The sequence below is a fragment of the Anastrepha ludens genome, chromosome 3 (genome assembly GCF_028408465.1).
Source record: "Anastrepha ludens isolate Willacy chromosome 3, idAnaLude1.1, whole genome shotgun sequence".
Taxonomy (NCBI): domain Eukaryota; kingdom Metazoa; phylum Arthropoda; class Insecta; order Diptera; family Tephritidae; genus Anastrepha; species Anastrepha ludens.
This window is the reverse complement of record NC_071499.1, coordinates 28,814,077-28,837,569: the sequence shown is the minus strand read 5'-3', so window position 1 is coordinate 28,837,569 and position 23,493 is coordinate 28,814,077. Positions and strand designations below refer to the sequence as shown.

Below are 23,493 nucleotides of genomic sequence, written 5' to 3'. Positions count from 1 at the left end.
ACTCGTGTTTTGTTAGAGCCCAAAATGTCTCTGATAATACTAGACTAATTCGAAGCGCGCATATACATGTACACGTTTTCGTTAATTTTGAAGTGAAGTGAAAAGTGAATGTGGTGTCAATTGTTTATTAGCAACGATAATTACGGCGATAAAGGTAATGATTCTTTCGATATTACCATAAATATATGTTCAGTGATATATTGTCGAATATTCGTGCTTTCATCATTTAAATAAATAACATCGGCCCACTAGTGCAGCGTTTGTAGGTTATGCAATATTGACAAAACTATACAACAATAAGTTAACAGAAGTATTTCACGATGAGTAAAAAATCAATGGCGATTGAAATAATTATCGAGCGTAGCTATGATTTCACATGTCACAACAACAAGTCTGAAATGATAGGTTGGACCAGCCAGCCGTCAAAGGGAACAATTTTCTCATAGTATATCGAACACATGGAGGAGGGCTTTTTAAAAGCTAGAGTTACAAAAATTTTGATGTTTCCTTTACTTTTATTCAGTTTACTTGCTGAAAGAAATAATTTTAATACAAAATGTATTATTAAAATAAAATAATAAAATCAAAAATTAAATTTTCACAGTCGAGTAGAAATTGAAACAATATTTTATTAAAGTGTTTTGTAAATTAAAATGATTTTCGGAACGAAGAATTTTATGAAAAATTTTTCTAAATTGTTTAGAACGACGATTCATTTTGCAGAACCGCTTACAATCGCACCATGGAAAAACAACCGGACGAACCAGAGTATGTCAAGAATGAGCCGCTACTTTCGATGAGTGAATCCATGGAGTTTCAAGATGTTGCATCATCTACTTTAGCAACGCTTTTTGCGAAGCCAATAATCGCTGCTAAAAAAAAAACAAGGGCACAAATACAACGTGAGTACAGACAACGGATTGCTGCATCCAAAAGTCCTGCACAGAAAGCAGCTGCAAGAAAAGCACGTAATGTAAGAGATCGAAACAACAGATTACGCCAAGCTGCTAACTTGGCTATTGCCAGTGGTTCTCTTGAAGCGACAACTACATCTTCATCTCGTTCAGCGGAACGCCATTTGGCGAAGCCAATTGCAAAGGCTCGAAAAACACAGGCACAAATACAACGTGAGTACAGACAGCGGATTGCTGCATCCATGACTCCTGCACAGAAAGCAGCTGCAAGAAAAGCACGTAATGTAAGAGATCGAAACAACAGATTACGCCAAGCTGCTAACTTGGCTATTGCCGGTGATTCTCTTGAAGCGACAACTACATCTTCATCTCGTTCAGGGGAAGAGTCGAACAATGTCCAACCTAGATGTCAGCGACAACACGCGCAACAATCTACCACTACTGAAGACCAACCAGATGAGCGTGTCAATCTCGCAAAGGAGCCACTCTTTTCGGCAATTTTTGTTCTCATGGAGTTTCAAGAAGCTGTTGCATCTACCTCTGCGACGCCATTTGCAGAACCAATAACACAAATAGTAAGAAATTAAATATCACATTACTATAAATTCACATATTTGTATGATATTTGCATATGGATTCTTTCTGTGTGCATGGTAATGAACCATTTCTCTGTTGAGAATAGGACGATGATAGGAAAAGTGGAAATGAAAGGGAGTGTTTCGAGTATAATGTGTCTTGAAAAAGTCAAATCGATGATGGTGCCTCTTAGTGTTGTTGTTGACTTATTAACGTCTGATGCACTATTGAAATTGAACATATCTTTCATGAATTTGATAAATGTTGCGTAATTTTTCACGTTTGTGTAAATGTAACTTGATCTATTCCATTGCGATTCCATTTACCTCCTTCTCTATATCCATACAAAGTATCTATCAAACAATAAAATAAAATTAAAATTTTCTTTTGATTCATTTTCATTCCATCAGTATATTCTTATGACGTTGCCACGTTAAACTATCGTCAGTAAACCGACTTAACAGACAACCTCTTTTTTTCGTGTAAATTCCCAACAAATGCGATCATTAGCATTACCTTGAATGGTTTGGCTATAATACTGTCTGAATGAATTACGAATCGGTAGTTTGGATATGAAGCCTCTTAATGCGGATCCACAGCTCCTATCCGTAAAATCTTTTGTTGATATTTTTCACGTTCTTTCCCCACTCTAAACACTTATTAAAATTTTCTGCATTTTTTTATTTATAGCAACAGTTTTATTGTTGTTGACTACAGAACGGTAAACCGTACTTTAACACTCTCCGACCGGAAGTTGATGGCCCTTATGGTTTTCTTGGCGTACATTCTTATGATTTCCTTTTCCAGAAAGTCATAATTATTACTCATATTTAATATTTAAAATACGTTTCCGGTTTTTAATATACGTTTTCCCAAGATATTGAAATTCCCTCAAAATATATTTGAGAGAAAAGTATAATTAAAACGGTAAAGTGAAAGGCAGCAACCTTTCCGATTTAAAGTGATTTGATGAATACTCGCACAGAACAGAAGTACAGAAATTGTTCTATTAAATTGCACTTCGTCTTTATCGATGTCTTCGATCGACTTCGGACGATATTCGTTCCAAATTGTATTGGAATTACTTATGTGTGTATGTATATATAACTGAGCAGTAAAGTCCTCTCTCGACGAACAAAACTAACACTCTACAAGGCTCTCATTATGCCCGTTCTAACGTATGGCGCAGAAGCTTGGACGATGACAACATCCGATGAAGCGACGCTTGGAGTGTTTGAGAGAAAGATTCTGCGGAAGATTTTGGAATCTTTGCACGTTGGCAACGGCGAATATCGCAGACGATGGAACGATGAGCTGTATGAGCTTTATTCACGCGAATAAAGATCCAGCGGCTACGTTGGCTGGGTCATGTCGTCCGAATGGATACAAACGCTCCGGCTTTGAAAGTACCAGCTGGTGGTAGCAGGTGAAGAGGAAGCCCTCCTCTGCGTTGGAAAGATCAGGTGGAAAAGGACTTGGCTTCAATTGGCGATTTGTTAAGCTCGGCCAAAATCGCGTAAGCGGTTATCGCGCCAATTAAGAAGAAGAAGTATGTATATTGTATTGTACTTTAGAGCACAAACTGAAGGTGGTTGGAATATGCGCAGAAGCATTTAATCTCTCGAGAGATTAAAATAACATCTTGTCATCATATTTTATCATGATGCAAAGAATAATGAGATGGCGCCCATCGTGGTCCCGTTACTTTGCGCTCAGCGAATTTGACAACTAGTTACGTGATTTTAGCTCCAGTATGGCCAGATTACCATTTTCGTAACTTGATTTATGATTTTTTTTTTGTTATTTTTATTATTTTGTGTCTCGGAGTTTTAGTTCTTTCTTCATGACATTTTTCTAGTTGTTCTAATTAAAATGTCATGTTTATAATTTTGTAAAATATGCATTTTTTAATAATTATTTAAATAATTCACTCAGTTTTATTTAGCTTTACTTTTTTTTAACATCTGGTGGCATTGCCCGCGAGTGCAGGTGTTGTTGGTGTTCTTCTGCTTTCGGCAGTCAAATCTCTCTCTCGCTACTGCAGTGTTGCCTAGCTTTGGATATAAAAACGCATTAAAATGCCCATTCAAAGAAAATAACCCAACAAATTTTTATTGAATCACTTAAAGAACTTTGTAAGCGTGACAAATTGTCTTTAAAATGTGGGTTTTTTTAAATAAATATGTCATGCTTATGTACAATTTAATTTATGAGGTTTTTCTTAAACGAGACTCTTTTGTTAAGGGAACGGCTTTTTTGCTATATTTGAAGTTATGTAACTAGATAAGGTACTCTTTTTGTAAAAATGTCAGTATGGTTTCTTTAGTATTTTCTGGTAGTTTGTGGCTTATTTTTACAATGAATACAACTCTTAATGTCCTATGTCTCACTAAAGATTTATGACCGGAAGAAACAATTACACCTCTAAGGTTTTAATTCGCATTCAATAAATTCAAAGGCTTTTTAAAATGTGTAAAAGGGTTTTCAATCTTAAGAAGAGTTGGGAGCGGGGCAAATAATATTTTTGCATAACCTTAAATGGAGCCAAAAATTAAATTTGCACTTTCAAATTATCAAATTTTATAAGAGTAAAAAAATTTTCATTAGCACTAAAATCTTCTCAGAGATCTGGTCACATTGCCCATGATTGCGGTTATTGTTGATGTTTATGAATATTCGTTTCTTATTTGAAATGTGCGTTAATAAGAACAAACGGTAACAAACGTTTTAGTGAATATTTACGCAAAAATAAGATATTTCGTGAAAGTGTACTCGTATAAGTGAAAAATAAGAAAACATGAAATGTGCAGTGAAAAATTGTGCTAGTAAGAACCTCAATAAAGCGTGTGATATAAGCTTTTTTATATTATATTTCCAAAGGATGAGGCGCTCTGCAAACAGTGGATGCATTTCTGCCGGCGAGGAAATGCCTTCAATCGAAAAACGAGCTTTATATGTATGAAGCATTTTACTAGTGATAGCATTGAAGCATTCGGTAGCTTTAAATTAAACGCAAAAAGAAACAAACACGAAACTTCAAAATTTTCGCATTTTCGGTATAAAAAAGCACTAAATTTATTGCGAAGAGCAAATGGTTGGCAATACTGCACAACTCAGCAAACGTGACGACACGTACGCTCTGATGGGCGCAATCTTGTTTATATCATTCTTGATATTTTATAACCTTAAATCATAGCACAGCAATAAACTCCGTGCTCTCTGCTCACATTGATTTTTTTCCAGTAGGAATATATTACATGAGCGTCAGTCCTAAAATTCTCACAAACCTGAAATTGGCCTCATTACCTTCGTACATATGTACATACAGTGGCACAGTAAAGTCTACATACCCCATTGAAAAGCGAGGTTTGGAGATTTCTGTGAACATTGTAGCATTAGAATGTATTCCAAACAAATCCAATCTAACAACAAACAATAAATTTTAACAAAAAAATTTTAATCCAAAAATATTTATTAACAAAAACAAACAAAATTCATTTTCCAAATACAGAAAAGTCTGCATACGGCTTTCTAGTGGAGTACACAAAATGCAGTTCTGTACTCAAACAGTGCTACCAATCACTTCAGGCGTCTTTACTAGATACCGTTAGTTAGAAAGAAGTTTAGTTCTTCGATATTAATATTGTAGCTGTGTTAATTTAACCAAAATGGGTAAAGAAATCTGTGTTAAAGTACGTGGGCTAATTGTGAAATATTATAAGGAAAAAAAATCTTTAAGAGAGATTGGAGAACTGGTCGGACATCCAAAATCAAGCATTCAAAGAATTATTCGGAAATATAATCACACTAATAGTGTAGAAAACAAACCAAGAAGTGGTCGCCCACCTAAACTGACTCCTCGTGCTAAGCGAAAAATATTGTGAGACGTGCAAGAAAATCCAAGAATAACAGCAATAGAAATTGCAAAAACCCTGAAAAATCAGGATATTGCTTAATTGGATCCAGAAACGGTGAGACATTTATTGAGAAGCAATGGAATCCACAACCGTGTGCCTCGAAAGAAGCCATTCATCAGCAAAATAAATATGGAGAAACGAGTCGAATTTGCTAAGAAATATATTGATGCATACGAAGATTTTTGGGCTAAGCTAACAAGTTCAACTTGTTTGGCTATGATGGCAAACAAAAAGTATGGCGTCGAAATAATGAAGCATTATTGCCCAAAAACTTGCTTCCTACGGTGAAGCACGGTGGTGGCTCCATAATGGTTTGGGGCTGCAGGTCAGCAGCTGGGGTGGGTAATTTAACATTAATTGATATTAATATGGATCGCATGGTATATTTGGACATTCTCAAAGATAATCCGCGAGTAAACTGGGTCTTACAGCGGGTTGGTAGTTTCAGCAAGATAACGACCCAAAACATACCGCTGGTGTTGTCAAAGAATGGCTACTATATAATGTGCCCCATCAACTTCATTCCCCACCCCAGTCGCCGGATTTGAGCCCCATAGAGAATTTATGGGATGAATTGGATCGTGGCATTAGGAAAAGGACAATTAAAAATAAACAGGACCTCAAAAATGCTTTACTTGAAGAGTGGAATTTAATTTCGAATAATTACACAAAAGTATTGGTAAATTCCACGCAAAATAGATTAAATGCTGTTCTAGAAAGTCGTGGCGCACCCACCAAGTATTAATTCTGTTGTCTTTTTATTTCCTTTTAAGTGAAACACATTCTTTTTACAAAGTATGCAGACTTTTCTGTGTTCGGAAAATGAATTTTGTTTGTTTTGGTTAATAAATATTTTTGGATTAAAATTTTTTTGTTAAAATTTATTGTTTGTTGTTAGATTGGATTTGTTTGGAATATATTCTAATGATACAATGTTCACAGAAATCTCCAAACCTCGCTTTTCAATGGGATATGTCGACTTTACTCTGCCACTGTATTTACATACAAAAATAAAAATACATGCATGCAACATCTTTCCCCTCCTACAAGTCATAGCAAGAGGTGTATATGTATGTATGTGTCTACACACATTTCTCATGCAAAGAAGCCGAGCTGTGGTACCAAGAATCCTATGATATTGAACGATGTGCGTACGTCGTATCCACGTATATACATATCTATTTATATGTATACATCTATTTTATTGATGAGAGTTTTTGCAAACCAATGCTGTTAACATACTGTAATGCCGCTCTTAGGGCAGCACGACACAAGATATGTGTATACATTCATATGTATGTATGTGTATATTTTATGAGGCGTTGTTGAGATAGTCACTATTTTGATGGTGATTCTTGTCGGGCTTGCCAACAAATGTAATGATTGTTCACGATCTCGTTAATTGTGCCTCACTTCTTTTGTGATGTTGTCATGGTTGATCGAGGCTGCCAGATCAATGGAAAGAGGAAATAAGTGTTATTGGAAATACGAGGAAGCTGGGTGATTTTTTAAACACAAATTTGTCTCTGTTGCAAACAAGTGCACATACATATGTATTTCTGTAAATTTAATTTAATTTAGTGCATACAAATTATTGTTTGTTTGTCTGTTTGTACGGTATACACCCCTACAACGTTAACCTGATTGCGAAAAAATTTTAATGTATGATTGCAGCCATGCAACAACTGCGTTTTGACCCCTAAGTGGCCATGGATCTGGATAATCTTTAATTCATACTTATGATCCCATTTGGCCCATATTAAAAATTCATATCATATATACCGTTAGGTAGCGCTTTTTAGTCCAGTTTGGCTGACATTGAAAATCCATATCGCTTATATAAACTAAATGTAAAATTAATAGTTTTATTTATTCTTGTATCCGTTAGGGATACATTATTTATATGCAGAAAATACTGTATTTATCTACATACAAACATTCATTCCCACAAATTGCCCGCCAACCGATTGAAATTGAAATTTAACATGAGTATTTTGATCTACATATGGCTCGGTTTCGCCATTGGCTGTTAAAATCAACCGTTATAGGAATACTCAAAGTCCTTTCATTATTTTAAGCTTTATAAAATATGTTTATGGCAACTCTTTTTCTAAAAGGGAGGAGTGAGAATGCGCGCTAGCAGTAGAGGTACATTTACCTAAGCTCTGTTAAGTAGAGTTTCTCTCTAAACATCTTCGTATTGCCGAGCAGAATCATTTTACTGGAAATCACTCAGGCCGTGGTTATGCTGGATGACATTTGTTCGGCGAACACGAAATGTAAATGTCTGTTTGATGTGGGGGGTTATACTGAGTTTCTTACAGAGTTGTATTCTGTTAACCCGAAGTTTAGTTTGAGCATTGTTTTTCTTTGCTATTAGTATAGTGAAGTGTCAGAAAAATAGTGGAAAATTGATAACGAAATAAGCACATGGCAGACGAGTATGCAGAAAATGTTTTATTTTGGTAAATTTAGAAAGAAGAAAAGACGTAACATTTATGGAAATATTATTGGAGCTTCAAAACTGTAGTCGCGCTAGATCACAATATTTTTTTGTTGGTGCTTTTTCGTTTATGATCTTCAATACATTTTGTGTATAGCAACACCGTTTTTACGTCTGTCTGGTGGGACAGGGATAAAGTGCCGATATACACAAGCAAAATTTTGTTCGTGGGAGAAGGACGAACGGGGAAGAGAGAGAGGCAGTTTTGTCTCTCGTACTGGTACCCCGCTTTGTGTTTTCATTCGTAAACTTAAAGTTCGCTGCAAAACAATGTTTGACAGTTGCTTCATTCGTTTTCTTCTTTGGTGAGAGAATGTTCTGAGTTGTGTGTCGGTTTCCAATCAAATGGAGGAAATCAACGATGTCAATTTATAATAATTTACTATAAAGGTTTTTTACTTACGATTATAAACGATTTTGCCCGTGTGACCACAAATAAAACTTCAAAATAAAATTTCCAGTGTCTCCCTTCCAAATGTCTCTGTGTCTTAATTTACACAAATTTTGTTCGCTCTGATAGTCGGCGTACTCTCTCTCTTCGTGTTCGGTGCAACAACAATTGCACGGTGTTCGACATACAAAAATTCGGCATAACCAGGGCCTCATTAGAAATCACCTTCAGTTATTCAGTTCCATTAGTATTTAAGTGAATCGAAATTTTAGTTGAAACCGACTTCGTTACCGAAACTAAAGATTTTAAATATACAGTCAAAACTGATTATGTGAGAACTGAAATGAGCGGCATATATTTCTACTTATGGCTTTTCTTTCTAAGCAATTGATATAATATTATCAACTGTAATAAGTTTTTAAACTCCGAATGGGTAGAGACTCTCGTTTTACTATCTTGAAATAATGATCTGGATCATAAAACTTGTCGGCTTAAAAGTTTTGGATTTAAGTAAATTCATAAATTCCGTGAAATATGCTGTCAAACTTAACTCAACCCTGTAAGTTAATAGCAAATCTTACCCCATTACCAATGCCTTCGAAGATTGTTCAACAATAGTCTTCTGTCATTTACAGTGGTCACACAATTTATTCGTACACTCACAGTTTATAAACAGATACACCTGATACTTAGCAAGATTTATACAAAAGAACAAAATTTGGATATATTCGTAAAAAATAACGCATTTATTCAATATTTAAGGAATAAAAACTTCCAAATTCATTTCTATATTAGAATTAAAAAACTTGACTTAATGAGGAAATAAAGCACAATTTTATGCAAAAATATTATTCGTTCATAGCCATATAAAGAACATTTTATTACAAAAAACTAGAAAAAGCAAGCATTCAGGACTTCTTTTGGCCGCATCTAGCTTTTATAACTGCTTCGAAACGTCGGTGCATACTTTTTATCTATACATTGGTTTCAAATGCAACTATGCACCCCCAAACGACGGCATTTCCTCCTCCATGCTTAACCGTTGGAATACGATTTTTTTTATTCTGTTCTGTATTTTCTTTGCGCCAAACTTTTGGAGGCCCATCTGATGCGGAAACATTAAATTTCGACTCATCACTGAATATGACGTTTTCCCAAAAATAGTCTGGCTGATTTATATAGCGTTTGACGAACTTCAATCTCTTCTTTCTGTTTACATATATCTGAAAAGTCTGCTATGATAATCAGCGTTTTGCAGACAATTACAAACTGTTTGTGGGCTTACTTGTTTATGCAAAGACTCTTGAATATTTGGGCATAGCTTCGTGGAGGTTATTTTTGGATTTTGCGCGACTGATGTTACTTTCTTGCGTTCCTCACATGGAGTCAATATATTTCGCCTTCCGACTTCATGGTGATTAGTTCCAATTTACCAGTATTAACGTAATTAACAATAACACTTTACACCGTGGAATGCGATTTGCCAATTGTTTTGGCGATTTCGCGAAGATACTTGTTTTCCAAGTACAATTTAATAACAATTTTACGCATTTCTAATGGTTAATCCGCACGTCGTCTCATTTGGTCACCTTCAATCGAGATATTGCGCGCAACTGCAACTGAATCGGCGAGAAAAATTAAAAAAAAAACCAATCTTGTTTCGTTCTCAGCAGTATTAGTAAAAACACAAATGATTTTTACTGTTACTTTTGCAGCAACAATATCATGAGCTGAAAGTGTACGAATAAATGTTTTCCAGCAATTGGCCTACGTCTGCCCGCTTTCCTTGGAACACCTCAGTGTGAGTTGAAATAACGGGAGTTTTGTTTGCGGCAATTCATCACGAGAGTAACATTCTTACAGTGACCCAAAAGAAATATATTTTCACAGCAAATATTTTGCGCAAAACTAAAATTCGCTACGTACTACGCAGGGTGTACGAATAATTGTGTGACCACTGTATTCCACTCGATGTTTAGCCGAGACCAAAACTGAAACTCATATATGCATGCATATATAGAATATTTGGCCACACACTATTCTCGTTGGAATATATGTGCGTGTGTGTGTGTGGATGTGTGTATCGCTGAATGCGTGCTATTCGCTCTGTGCTGTTTATTGAATTTCGTTTCTGCTTCGCCAGTCTCTTTCTGCTCAGAAAATTCGCATATTGGCTTTAGGAGTGAGGCAAAAAATTGAAGGCTGGTTAAAGTAAACAGACCAGAAGCAGTTATTCACCAAATTATTAAAAATAGTAATTTTGTTGGGTGTGAAGAAAATGTAGTAAGTGCAATAGAAATACAAATACATATTTGAATGCAAACGCGTATTATATTTTGTACCATGTGCGACCACATTCCAAGGCAGCATAACCGAATAGAAAGAAAAAAGCAAAGGAAAACACCAACAATTTGAGAGTACGCCAGAGAAAAGTATACATACATATGTATAACAGAATGAGTTCTCTGAAGGGTGGAATTTTATGATATGAATAATGTTATTTTGGTATGATGGCGATGGCATCATGGACTGTAAGAAAGAGATGGCTATAGTAGAGATGTGAATACGTGTGTTTATCGAAATTTCGATCGCGTGGGAAATATAAAGGGTGATTTTTTAAGAGCTATAGGAAAGTTTTTCAAAAAAACACACGTAAAATTCAGAAAAATGCATGAAAGTTTTATTTAAATCGATAGTACAGTCCAAATAATTTAATGTTTGAAGATTATTTCATGCAAATGTTGACCGCGACTGCGCTTCAAATGGTCCATCCGCTTAGTCCAATGTGGCATGTGGCATCGTCTGGCTGAAACCACATGTCGTGCAAGTCAAGCTCTTGCATTTTGGGCAAAAAAAAATTGGGTATCATTTCACGGTAGCGCTCACCATTCACAGTTACGTTACGATTCGCAGCATCTTTGAAGAACTACGGTCCAATGATACCTCCAGCCCATAAACCGCACCAAACTGTGACCTTTTCTGTATACATTGGTAGCTCTTCCCATTCTTCTGGCTGATCTTCAGTTCAAAATCGACAATTCTGCTTATTTACGTACCCATTGATCCAAAAATGAGGTTCGTCGCTGAACACAATTTTTGGACTTTAAACTTTCTTACCAGAACACGAATTTTTTTAATAAAATTCAATGATTTGCAAGCGTTGTTCGTTTGTAAGACGATTCATGGTTTAATTATAGACCAAACTGAAGATGTTTGAAAGTGAAACAAAACACGAAACGTGCGTCAGCTGTTTAAACCATCTGTTTAAAAAGATAATAGCTAAAAAATCACCCTTTATATGTGTACATAAGTTAAGTGGTTTGTGTCCCAGGGCAATACTCGTTCACATATCCAAAGAATGATAATAAATCCACAAAAATTAAACTACCCGTTCACATATGGAAGATTAGCTGCAAAATTGACAAAGAGTTGTCAAGACTGGTCTGGAGGATTTTTCTTCATAGAAATTGGTTTGGTAGAATATTTTAGTGTTTTTGGTTTGTTCAATTATGCCTGCTAGTAATTGACATTTGGGAGAAATCCATAAACGATGTCTACTGAGGTTACAGAAATTATGGCAGCAATACGCATGTGAAATCTCATATCACATTTTATAAAAAAACAATCACAGACCAAAGTGTCTATGGACACACGTAAGAAATTGAGAATATATCGGCTTTTTTATTACGGATCCGTGTATTGCAGGCGAGGCACGGTAACTTCTGGGATTATATTAGATTAGATTAGATTTGTGGGTAGTTGGACAAGAGACCATTGTACTACACCCGGATAGATTTCAGTACAAAGAATAGTGTTAGGAAAAATAAAAAGGTTAGACGGATAAATTAGTTTGAGGCCACTCTTCCACAAATCTCTTGGATTCATTGATAAATCTTAAGACATCTGGAAGAGGAAGAGTATGAGTTTTATCAATACTCAGTATATCGCAACCCAGTATCCTAAGTCTGATTCTGGAAAACGCCGGACAGGTACAGAGAAAATGCTCTGTAGTGTCGTCACCCTCAAGACAGGACAGGCATATCGGGTTGTCTACGACCCCCATGGCAGCCATATGCCCTGGGATTATACCCACCAGTACTCTCAGGTCCTTTCTGTTGAGATTTAAGAGGAAGGTCGCCATTTTCCTGTTTGGTTCTTTCACAAAGCACTTGGGTACTCTGCATGAGTTCAACTCAGACCAACGTCCTCTATGGGTAGACCGCATGAAGTCGACAATCCATAGTTGAATCGATGCGGAATTGACATCTAGAAAGGGTTCAGGGCTTAGTGGCATACTTACAGAGCCTTCATTAGCAAATTTAGCCATTGTATTACGGACTGTATGGCAAGTAACGCCGTTTTCTTGGAACCAAATGTTGTGGAGATCACGGGCTTCAATTTCCGGCTTCGAAAAGGGGTTTATCGTGGCGCGATAGCTTTCGCCATTCACTGTTACATTGGCGCCAGCCTTCTCTTTGAAGAAATATGGGCCGATGATTCCTGCAGCCAAACGGTTGTTTTCAATGGACGTAATGACTGTTCTTGAATGACTTCGGGTTGCTCTTCAGCTCAAATACGGCAATTTTGCTTATTGATGTAGCCATTAAGCCAAAAGGGGCCTCGTTGCTAAATAAAATTCGGGTCCCAAAGTGCGGATTTTTGGCGAGTTTTTCAAGAGCCCAACGACTAAAATTATGACACTTAGGAAGATCGGCCGGCCGATATCAGCACCGAATCGATTATTTCGGGTCATTGGAAAATTTCTCATTTACAGCCGCAATAATGTAAAATTATTCTCAATTTTGTCGCTGAGTTGCCGAATAGAGCGTTCGGTAGGACGGTTATGTAAGCCAGAAGTTGGCCTGAGCGCGCGATGAACACTCTTCACAGACTAAGTCTGTTTATTCCAATCTCCTCTCCACACAGAACTACAATCAAGTATTACATCGCGGAAGAGGTAAGCTAATTAGCCGCCGCTGCTGCATCCTCATCGATTTCATAGTCTCGGCCACCAAGTCGCATGCCGCGTTCCACATTTCCTTTCATGGCAGCATATGTTGCACGAATATTCCTGGCGAAGGACGTTTCCAAAGGCTCGGTAGAGTTTTTCAGTTGGAGCATGGAAGCGCGAATATCATGTGAAGAATATGTGGTGAACATCTTGTATAACGTTTCCGTTGTAGTAGTCACAGTAGGGCTAATACGGCTGTGCGAGGTGACGTTGCTCAATACCAGCAGCGCCATCAGAATTGGGAAGGACCTCTTCCAGCCGTTGACTCCATTGGCTAAGTCATGCCGTCCGAATGGATACAAACGCTCCGGCTCTGAAAGTATTCGATGCGGTAACAGTTGGTGGTAGCAGAGGAAGATAAAGGCCTCCTCTGTGTTGGAAATATCAGTTGGAGAAGGACTTGGCTTCACTTGGTGTGTCCAACTGGCGCCGGTTAGCACGAGAAAGGAACGACTGGCGCGCTTTGTTAAACTCGGCCAAAATCGCATAAGCGGTTATCGCACAAATTAAGAAGAAGAAGTCACAGTAGGAATTGTCGTCCTCTAGGATGATAGACTACCAGGTTTGGCCTTCAGCTATGGTGACAAACGAAATTGAGCAAGTAACTTTGCCTGCTACGTTACCGGGTACCCGGAAGTAGAATTCTGCCCGCTCATTTCACATATTCGTCCAATCAGTCGTTGTTCGGGTCAAAACGAATTGAATACAGAATTGAATACTTTTTTCGCGATTTTGAGAAGAAAGACGTCAGGCACCTTAAGAATACAAAACAAACAAACAAAAGGGGGAGAGATTACATGTAGAATTCAGTAAATGACTTTGTAATAGTGTGATTAAGCAAAACTAAACGCAATGCCGCGTGTAAAATTGTGAAAGCACGAATTATAACTATACCTCCAAATGCCTTATATTTCCGATGACGCCGCGCAAGAAAGTGTGTATGTATGTATGGATATGTTTATAATTTCTGGTGCTTGGCATTGCTTTCGTTTATCCTTTTGTTTGTAATCTTGTATTCCATTGTTGTTGCTATTCTACATATTTTTATTGCATATAAATTGTGCGTTCGTCTCTAATTGCACCAAATTTGAATGCTTCACAGCAGTTTGAAATTCTCTTTGGTATTGACGGCTCTCCGTCAATGCGAAAGGGTGGAAAAATGTGCCAAGCGCACAATTCAATGTGAGCGTCGTATGGCCGTGTTCTTACAGGGCAACTTTTGCCGGCGCAACTTTGCGAATTCTATTTTTGTATTCTCCGTAACACCGAACTTCAGTCGAAGAAAGAAAAGGGATGAAGATAAAAATACTCACACTTTGATAATCCACCACTCAGCAGATAGAGCAACAGTCCACCTCGCATTGGCGCAATTCCTATTGCAGAGCAAAACTGATAGATTCTGTTTGGACATCCGAGACGAAATTGTGAGAGTAACTTCGGCTGCCATGTCGTCGGCGATTCGGCAGTCGAATTCCACCTGCTCATTTCACACGTATTCTTACACTCGTCCAAACAGTCGTTGTTCAGACGGCAAGCGAAGTAAAATGAGCAATGGCTGCCTTGATTTTTTTTCGTAAATCCCAATACAATCTCACACTTTTTTTTGTAAACAAACCGCTGTCGTGCCTTCGGTTACGTCAGCCAATGAGCTGATTCCTTCACAATCGCTGAGAGCCGGTTAACGGTCTGATGCTGGCCAGACCTTCTAAATTTTTTCGCCATGATCCTTCTGGTTGAACCTGTGTAAATAAACTTTGAAGCAGCTGTGTCCACGCGAGAGCTTAGTCAGGGAAGAGTATACTTCTCAATTTGGCCTTATTAGCTAAAGCTTTGGATTGGGGGTGTGAATTTGTGTGTCAAACGCCATTTTGTGGAGTTATTCCGCGTTCCCTGCCACTTGTGGATGCAGTTGAAAACTAGCGTGCCCCCTCTCATGTACTTTAAATATCGATCGCAGCAAAACTTCCAAGGCATTGTGATTGGTTTTTTGTTTCTAAAAATGATTGTATACAAAATACAGTGATAAGCAAAAGTCTGCATACTGTCTATTATCGTTGGTTTGAAAGTCCAAAAAGTTTATTGAAAAATGCATTGATACATTTTTAGTTGAAACTTCCAACTAATCGCAATAAAATGGAAACATCCGCTTTTTATAATTATGTTTGCTGCTTTACTTACATTCTGTCAAAAAAGTACCGGGAATTGTTCAATAAAACGCAAAATAATGGTTTAATCATCAAAATTTATTTTGTTGCCTTCAAAATATGCTCCATTCGAAACAATACACATATGCCAACGATTAGTCCAGTCATCAAATCACCTTTTAAACGCGTTTGAAGAGATCTTCTTTAGCTCCTTAAGCGACTTCTCCTTCTCTATCCACTCAAAGCGACGTCCGCGGAGTGGCAATTTAAGTTTTGCGAAAAGGAAAAGTCACAGGGGGCTAAATCCGGTGAATGCGGTATATGTTCGATGATATTTGTCGAGTTTTTGGTCAAAAAAGTGTTCACAATCCATGAGTTTTTTTTCCACAAATTGGGCCGTTTCGTACGCATATTCTCTCGCAAACGTCGCATAACTTCCAAATAATATTCCTTGTTTACCGTACCATTTGGAACGAATTCCGAGTGCTCAAAACCATGATAATCAAAGAAAATGAGTAGCATGATTTTCACTTTTACCGACTTTGACGTGGTTTTCGACTCATGTGAAAAGCGCCATTCGGCCGCCTGGTTGCATGTTGACTAGTTTGCATGTCAAACTCATATACCCATGTGTCATTACCTGTTCTGATGCGCTGGATAAATGTTGGGTCCGCAGTCACTTGCTAAAGCATGCCTTCAGCCACCTTCATCCGATGAATTTTTGAAAGGAACTCAATTCTCTTGGAACGATCAGGGAAAATCTTCTACGATTTCTCGACCGTCTGCAAAAGCCTTATACCAGTCGTAGACCCGTGTTTTTTATAAAACACACTCGCCGAAGGATTTCTGCAACACGAAATCCCGTTCAAAATTTAACGTTCAAAAAGGTAATGGTTCTTGGTTATGTGGTGAAATTTCAAAATTTAAATTTCTATCCACCATCAGTACTGGGTATTGTAAAAAACATTAAAAATATTGGTTCTACCAAGATGAGCCGCGCAATGGCCGCCAGGGTAAACTATCTCGTACAGACATCAGTTTGATTAGCAAAGAAGCGGGCAAACATTCAAAGGTTAATGCTTCAAAATTAGCTCAATATGTGAAAAGCACATCAGAAAAGTATGTTCACGTAAAAATAATTCCCAATTTTGTTTAAAAAACACCCAATTAATGTCTCTTCCGGTGTGCCATCACTGACTAAGGTTATAGAAAAATTCAAATTTTGAAAGCGCTCTCACGAGTAAAAGATTTTCGAATCCTGCCGTTTACCGACGTAAACGCAAGGATGATAGGACTCATGTTTGCACCTTCCGAATTCGCCGTGTTTTATAAACTTATGAATAAATAAACAAAAGGATGGGGAATTACTTTGTGAAGAGGACGAGTAGGGGAAAGCAATGGAAGCAACCAAACACAAGAAATCACACGCTCATACTCTCTTGCCACGGCGCCTTCCGCATAAAAGCGCAAAAAACAAAACACATTTGGAGGCTTTATATACATTTATACTTTCGCAATTTAACGCACGTTTTCATTAATTTGTTTGATTTATATTAAATCTCACAAATCTCAATTTGTAGAAACATGTAATTTCTCCTACTTTTGTTTATTTGTTTTTTCGTTAGTTTTGTATTGGGAAGGGCACTGGCGTCAGAATTGTGAAAATTGCGAAAAATGAAGTAACTGCTTTGGGAAGGCGCCACCTGTGGTACTCAATTCGCCTTGGGTGTGTCCAATATCGGGTCGTTAGCCGGCTCTCAGCGTATTCTCCCACAAAGGAAGAAAACGAATTGTTTTGCAGCCAACTTTGAGTTTGACAATACGAATAAGAAGCACAAAGCGAGTTGCTAGTATGGGCGACAAAATCCCCTCTCTCTTCGCTGTCCATCCTTCTCCCACGAACAAAATGTTTCCCTGTGTAAATGAGCACTGTGCTGACGTAGCAGGAGTTATGGTGCTTACACTCACCAATGTAAACGTACGCCCGTATCAGCTGACACTATGAAATTAAAGAGAGCCCCATGTAAATAAATTCTCACCACCGTTCCGTTCCGTAGTATCGTAGATGACTGACGTGGCATTTTGGATTGTTTCCGTAGAATCTTGTCAGTTGATTCAGCTCTCTCACCGCACAGTGTTGCCAAACAGTATATTTCAAAATCGTTTACAAAATAAATTTAAAAAAATTTCATTTTTGTTAAAATAACTTAAAAACAGTGTTGAATATTGTTAATTATAGATAAATGAACTATTTGCATTTGTTGGTTTTTGGCTTTGGTTTATTAAACAATGAAAAATAGTAACTGTGTGAAAAAGTGTGTAAGCAAAAATATCAATGGCAACATTGTGTCGATACAACCAAACACATACACACACAAACCGTTGTACTGTGTAAATATATAACTAAAAGAACGCAATTGTTTCCTACGCGATAAGTTTTGCTCAATTTTGTGTATCCTACGGGCAACGGAAAGGGATTACGATACGAAAAAAATAACACAATGTCTGAACAACGAGAGATTTGACAAATGTGTAAATATGTGCGTGAATACATGTGAAATGATCGTACAGTATTCGGCCGGCGAATCACCCCCTTTACGTGGTAGCCGAAGTTCGCTTTACAATTTTGTTTTTCACCATAGCTATTGGGCAAACTTAGTAATCTATCATCCTGGCAGTGTTGTTGCCTAACAGTACATTTTAAAATCAATAACAAAATGAACTTCTAAAAATTAATATTTGTATTAAAATAATTAAAAAGCCATGTTTAAAATAATGTTATCCTACAATGAGAAACTGTAATTGTGTGAAAGTATGCATGTATGTGTGTAAAAGTATGCATGCAAACATATGAATGGCAACATTGTTTCAACACAAGCAAACGCAATTTTAGACACAAAGCAGGTTTTTTTACGTTGCCATACGGGCATAAGCTTTGCTCAATTTTGTGTATCTCACATCAAAGAGACACGTCGGCGAGTGTGGGCACTTTGATTCGACGGGTGTCTGGATATGTGTATGTGTGTGAAAAGAGTAGGTATAAATCTGCTGCGGAAAAGCCTATGATATGGCAGCCGAAGTTACTCTCACAATTTTGCTTCGGATGGCCAAACCGAACCTTGAAATTTTGACTTCAATCTAGAGAAATATAAGAGAGTAGTGAGAGGAAAGTGGGGGAAGAGAGTAACATTTTATAACCTACAATGAAAAGTTAGGCTACGTTATTGCAAGCGCAGAAACAATTATTCAAAAAATAATCTAGAATAATCTAGTTCCTGTGCTGTGAAGAATACATAAGCTTCAAGCCCTCATATCTATAATCAAAAACGTTCAAAAGAAATAATAATTTTTTTCCTACCAAAAAATGTGTCATTCGAATACGTCTTACTTCAACACATGTTATACTTTCCACAACTACTTTTAACAAAATAAAAGTCGTCTCTATTCACTCATTTGCAAATGTACAGTTATCCCGAATTCCTAAAAAGGGCAGTACATATATATATGGCACATACAAACCACTCATTCGGGTATATATGTAAGTAAATTTTAGCAGCACTGTATTTAAAATTTTGAGAACCAGACTACCCAAATGTTGCCAACGTACATATAACTACATATTACTTGAGCTGCAGAGTGCTGTTAAGTTTATCAGTTACTCTGAAAAGAGCAATTCCGTGTGTATGTGTGTATGCGCATACTTGCATGCTCAGAATGTTGCTGGATATTTGGCATCTCGTGCCTTATACGATGTATTCGCAACAATCACATGTGTTTGTGTGTATGTACATATATGCATAGTCCATGTTCGGGCTGTACAATTTCTCAGCGGCTCGGGTCACATTTTCGTTCATGTTATTTCTTTTTCGCGCTTCAGTCTGTTTTGTCGATTCAATGCATTAGTTTGTGTTTTATGCTGTGTGACGCGGAATAATTTCTGTTTGAAGCAGACGGGTAAAAATGTTTGACAAAGTAGTTGCTATAACGATCAACATTTTGTGCAATGTGTGATGATATGGTAAGTGAAAAGATAAATAAATTTGTTGATAAAATTAAATTTCAAGTTAGATATGCTATTGTAGCTGCTGTATTAACCATTTTAAGAGCTGTACAAACGAATGATGGGGGGAAAGGAAAAACAAAACAAAAGAGAGAGAAAAATTTAACAGCCTGTTAGTAAAGAGAATTGCTATAGTAAATGTGAATGTTGGAATGGATTGAGAGGGGACGAATGATAGGTCGTCGTAGGTGATTATACGATTATGAAAAGTTGTTGCTGTTTGTTAGAAAGAGTCAAGTGTATTATATGTTCGTGTAGGTAGCGAATGATTTTGGGATCGTTTGATCCGGTGCATCATCGAATAAGTGGTTTGTGTCTGAGTTACAGAAGACAAATTATGTTTACTTTTAACATATTACTGTAATTAGATTACCACAGTCAAACAAAAGATTAACTATCCTAAAGGGTGTTTTTTTTAGAGGTTAGGTTTTCAAGTTGGCACTACTTTTTTCGTAGATGGTCTTTTTGACAGCTGTCACTTGATTTATGCTCAGTTTGGTTTGCCATTTCATAATGAATAGACTTACACCTGAACAACGTTCGCAAATCGTGCAAATTAGGGCCCGAAACGAGATGGCTACCGATCCCGATTTTCACAAGAAAATTTTGTTCAGCGATGAAGCTCACTTTTGGTTGAATGGGTATGTCAATAAGCAAAATTGTCGCATTTGGAGTGAACATAATCCACAAGCCATTGCTGAGACGCCGTTACATCCTCAAACAGTCACTGTTTGGTGTGCTCTATGGGCAGAGGGAATCATTGGTCCATATTTCTTTAAAAATGAAGCCGGCCATAATGTTACAGTCAATGGAGAGCGCTATAGAGCCATGATTAATGACTTTTTCGTGCCTGAATTGGATGATGTTGATGTGGACGACCTTTGGTTCCATAAAGACCGCGCTACATGCCATACAGCCAACGCAACAATCGATTTATTGAAGGAAACTTTTGGTGAGCGCATTATCTCGCGCCGTGGACCTGTGGCGTGGCCTCCAAGATCGTGCGATATAACACCACTGGACTATTTCTTGTGGGGCTATGTGAAGTCGCTTGTCTACGTAGATAAGCCCGAGACGATTGACGTCTTGGAAGATAATATTCGGCTCGTTATTGCTGACATACGGCCCCAATTGCTGCAAAAAGTGGTCGAAAATTGGGCCTCTCGGCTGGAATTTATTCGAGCCAGCCGCGGCGGCCACTTGCCCGAAATCATTTTTAAAACATAATGGCAAAACCCTTATCTTTATAATAAAGCTAAATTCTTGGCCATAACATTAAATTATATACGTTTTATTTCATCTTGAAAACCTAACCTCTAAAAAAAACACCCTTTATAATTTGAGAAATTGAGATACTTCTTTGTGACATTGTGATTATTAAAATTATTATTAGTATTGTTGTTTTTTTTTTTTTTCAATAAATGTAACGATAATAAATGAATAATTTTAAATATTTTTTTATAAATCAATTTTTTCTACTTCTTCCCCTTGCCCGCCTTCATTTTTGATTATAGTAGTCGTTCGTCTACATTGCAAAAACAATCTACAAAATAGTGTTGCTTGAAGAGCGCTAATTTGCGTGCTCTGCTCAAAAATGGCGATAACTCAGTCTATGTAAACATACCATAATTATATTTGTTTTTGTAACAATGTGATTTCGTTAGTTAGGTAATTCCACTTGCTGTTTTAGCTCGACAAAATATTAGTGTGGCAACAAATAAATCCATTATTTTCATGGTAGATGGCAATACTGATCGATATCTTGTATTCTCTCTCTCTCTCTCAATTCCGTTCAGGTATTTTTGATGTTAAAGAACATGTCCGTAATGTCGAAAATGTCGATAAAATTACAGAAATAATCGAAGGTCATCGGAATGTTATTAGTAGTAGCATCGCCCAGGAGCTAAGTCGGCTGCCGAGGGCCCTGTGACATGGCAGCCGAATTTCCTTGCACAGACTTTTTTCACCATAGCTAATGGCCAAACCTGGTAAATGCAAGGACATATTCATATACTCTTTCATTTAGTCGTTATTCAGACAGCAGAGCAGCAGCATGAGCAACCACTGTGTTGAGTTTTTTCGTATACCGCCGCCAAATCTCAGTTGTTTTTGTTAAGACATCCCCTGATTTGTCAGCCCATCAGCTGATTCTCTCAAATTCGCTGAGAGCCGGTTAACGGTCTGATATTGGCCAGACCCAAGAATGATAGACTACCAGATTTGGTATTTTTCTATGGGATAAAAGAAAATTGTGAGGGGAACTTTGGTTGCCACGTTAATTGTGGATTTGGCAGCCGAATTATGCACGATCATTTTCACGTGTATTCATACACTCGTCCAATTCAAGTCGTTGTCCGGATAGCAACGAAGTGCATTTGGTTAATTTTTTTTGTATATCACTAACACAATCACACACCAAAAAGGGTGTACGTGCCAATTGTACATATATATATATGTATATGTTTTTTCGTAAAGAACCCGTTTCGTGACCATCAGCCGATTCTTTCAAATTCGCTCAGAGCCGAATAAGGGTCTGTTAAAGAGCTCACCTTTGAAATCTTTTCACGATGTGGTAAGTGAATGAACGAGCCTTACTTTGAGAAATATACGCTTGCCTTTATGAATGAAATCAAGGATGATAGATTTACAAGGTTTGCTTGATAGCTATGCTGAGAAAAAAACGAACTTGTGAAGGGAACTTTGGCTGTCACTTCACTTGGGAGAGGCGAATGATATGAAAAGAAAATGCACAACAAAAAGTGTAAAGTGTGGTATTACAACAAAACAAAAAACAAATATGGTGAACGAATTGTGAAATTATGAAAAGTTGTTTGTTTTAAATTAAATTTAGGGATTTGAAAAAAAAGAAAGAAAAGGCTATATTTGAGTTACACCATTGAGTAAATAATAATATAGGGTCGCAATCACTAAATTTTTGGTAAATGGAAACGGGCATATTGATGCGGTCGGTAGGGAGAAAAGAAGAGGAAGGGCAACGCGATGCGCAGTAGACGAGCAACGATGTCTTTGTTCGTATACACAAAAAAATGCAACACGAAGCAAGTGCGTTGTTGATTTGTCTTTGCCTAATAGTGCCCACACTCACGGACGTTACCGTAGTCCCTGTCTGATGGTCGTGAGATAGACACAATTGAGCCCGTAGAAAACAGCTGCTTTCGTTTGGTTACATATTTACACAATACATCGGTTTGCGTGGGTTTGTGTTTAGTTATATCGACAAAATTTTGCCATTCATAATTTTGCATACAGACATTTGTGTTAAATCGAAAAAATGTAAAATTGAAAAATGGCGCACTTTTGAAAAAAAAGTTCGTATAATCGGGGTTTTTTCACTAGTTTTTTAGTTTAAAAAATAGGAAATTATTTAAATAAAATTATGATTCTAGTTCCGACCATAGCAATACATGTTGTGAACAATATATCCAAATTTCAAGTGATTCGGTTGAATAGTTTTTTTGTTTTCATCCCCGCCGTCTCGAAGTCGTTTCGAGATCAATGAATTTAAAGTTTGAGGTACATAAGCGCGCGGACCGCTCTCTACATAGTTAATGGGCTGTAGAAGCTATAATATTGGGAACTTCCGCATGAAAATTTCACAGTATATTCCAAAGATACTATACTTTCGAAATATCGAAAAACCAAAAAATAGATTTTTTGAAATTTCTAGACCACCAGGTCCCCTTAATGATAATGAAATGAAACTTACTTTTTTCCAATATTCCGCGTCGAAGTCTCTGTGAAGTTGTGCCCAAAGTTTCCGCCGATTTCGCATACACGGTGTCAGTTTTGGCTTTTTTGCTTCTTCTTCTTCTTAATTGGCGCGATAACCGCTTACGCGATTTTGGCCGAGTTTAACAAAGCGCGCCAGTCGTTTCTCTCTCGTGCTAACCGGCGCCAATTGGACACACCAAGTGAAGCCAAGTCCTTCTCCACCTGATCTTTCCAACGCAGAGGAG

At 37.4% G+C, this 23,493-nt stretch overlaps 1 protein-coding gene across 5 annotated transcripts in view; it reads left to right on the top strand.

Annotated features, from left to right (window-relative positions):
• LOC128857269 (uncharacterized) overlaps nt 1-23,493 on the top strand; it is a 112,448-nt gene that overhangs the window by 25,193 nt on the left and 63,762 nt on the right. For 2 of the 5 annotated variants that reach the window (XM_054092946.1, XM_054092945.1), the window contains exon 2: nt 704-1,489. The exons of 1 other annotated variant lie outside the window; for it this stretch is intronic. In XM_054092946.1, coding sequence (XP_053948921.1) covers nt 704-1,489 — 786 coding nt within the window. Of the gene's footprint in view, nt 1-703; nt 1,490-19,327; nt 19,475-23,493 lie in introns of those variants that run through there. 2 more of the 5 variants (XM_054092951.1, XM_054092956.1) reach the window with 2 other exon arrangements.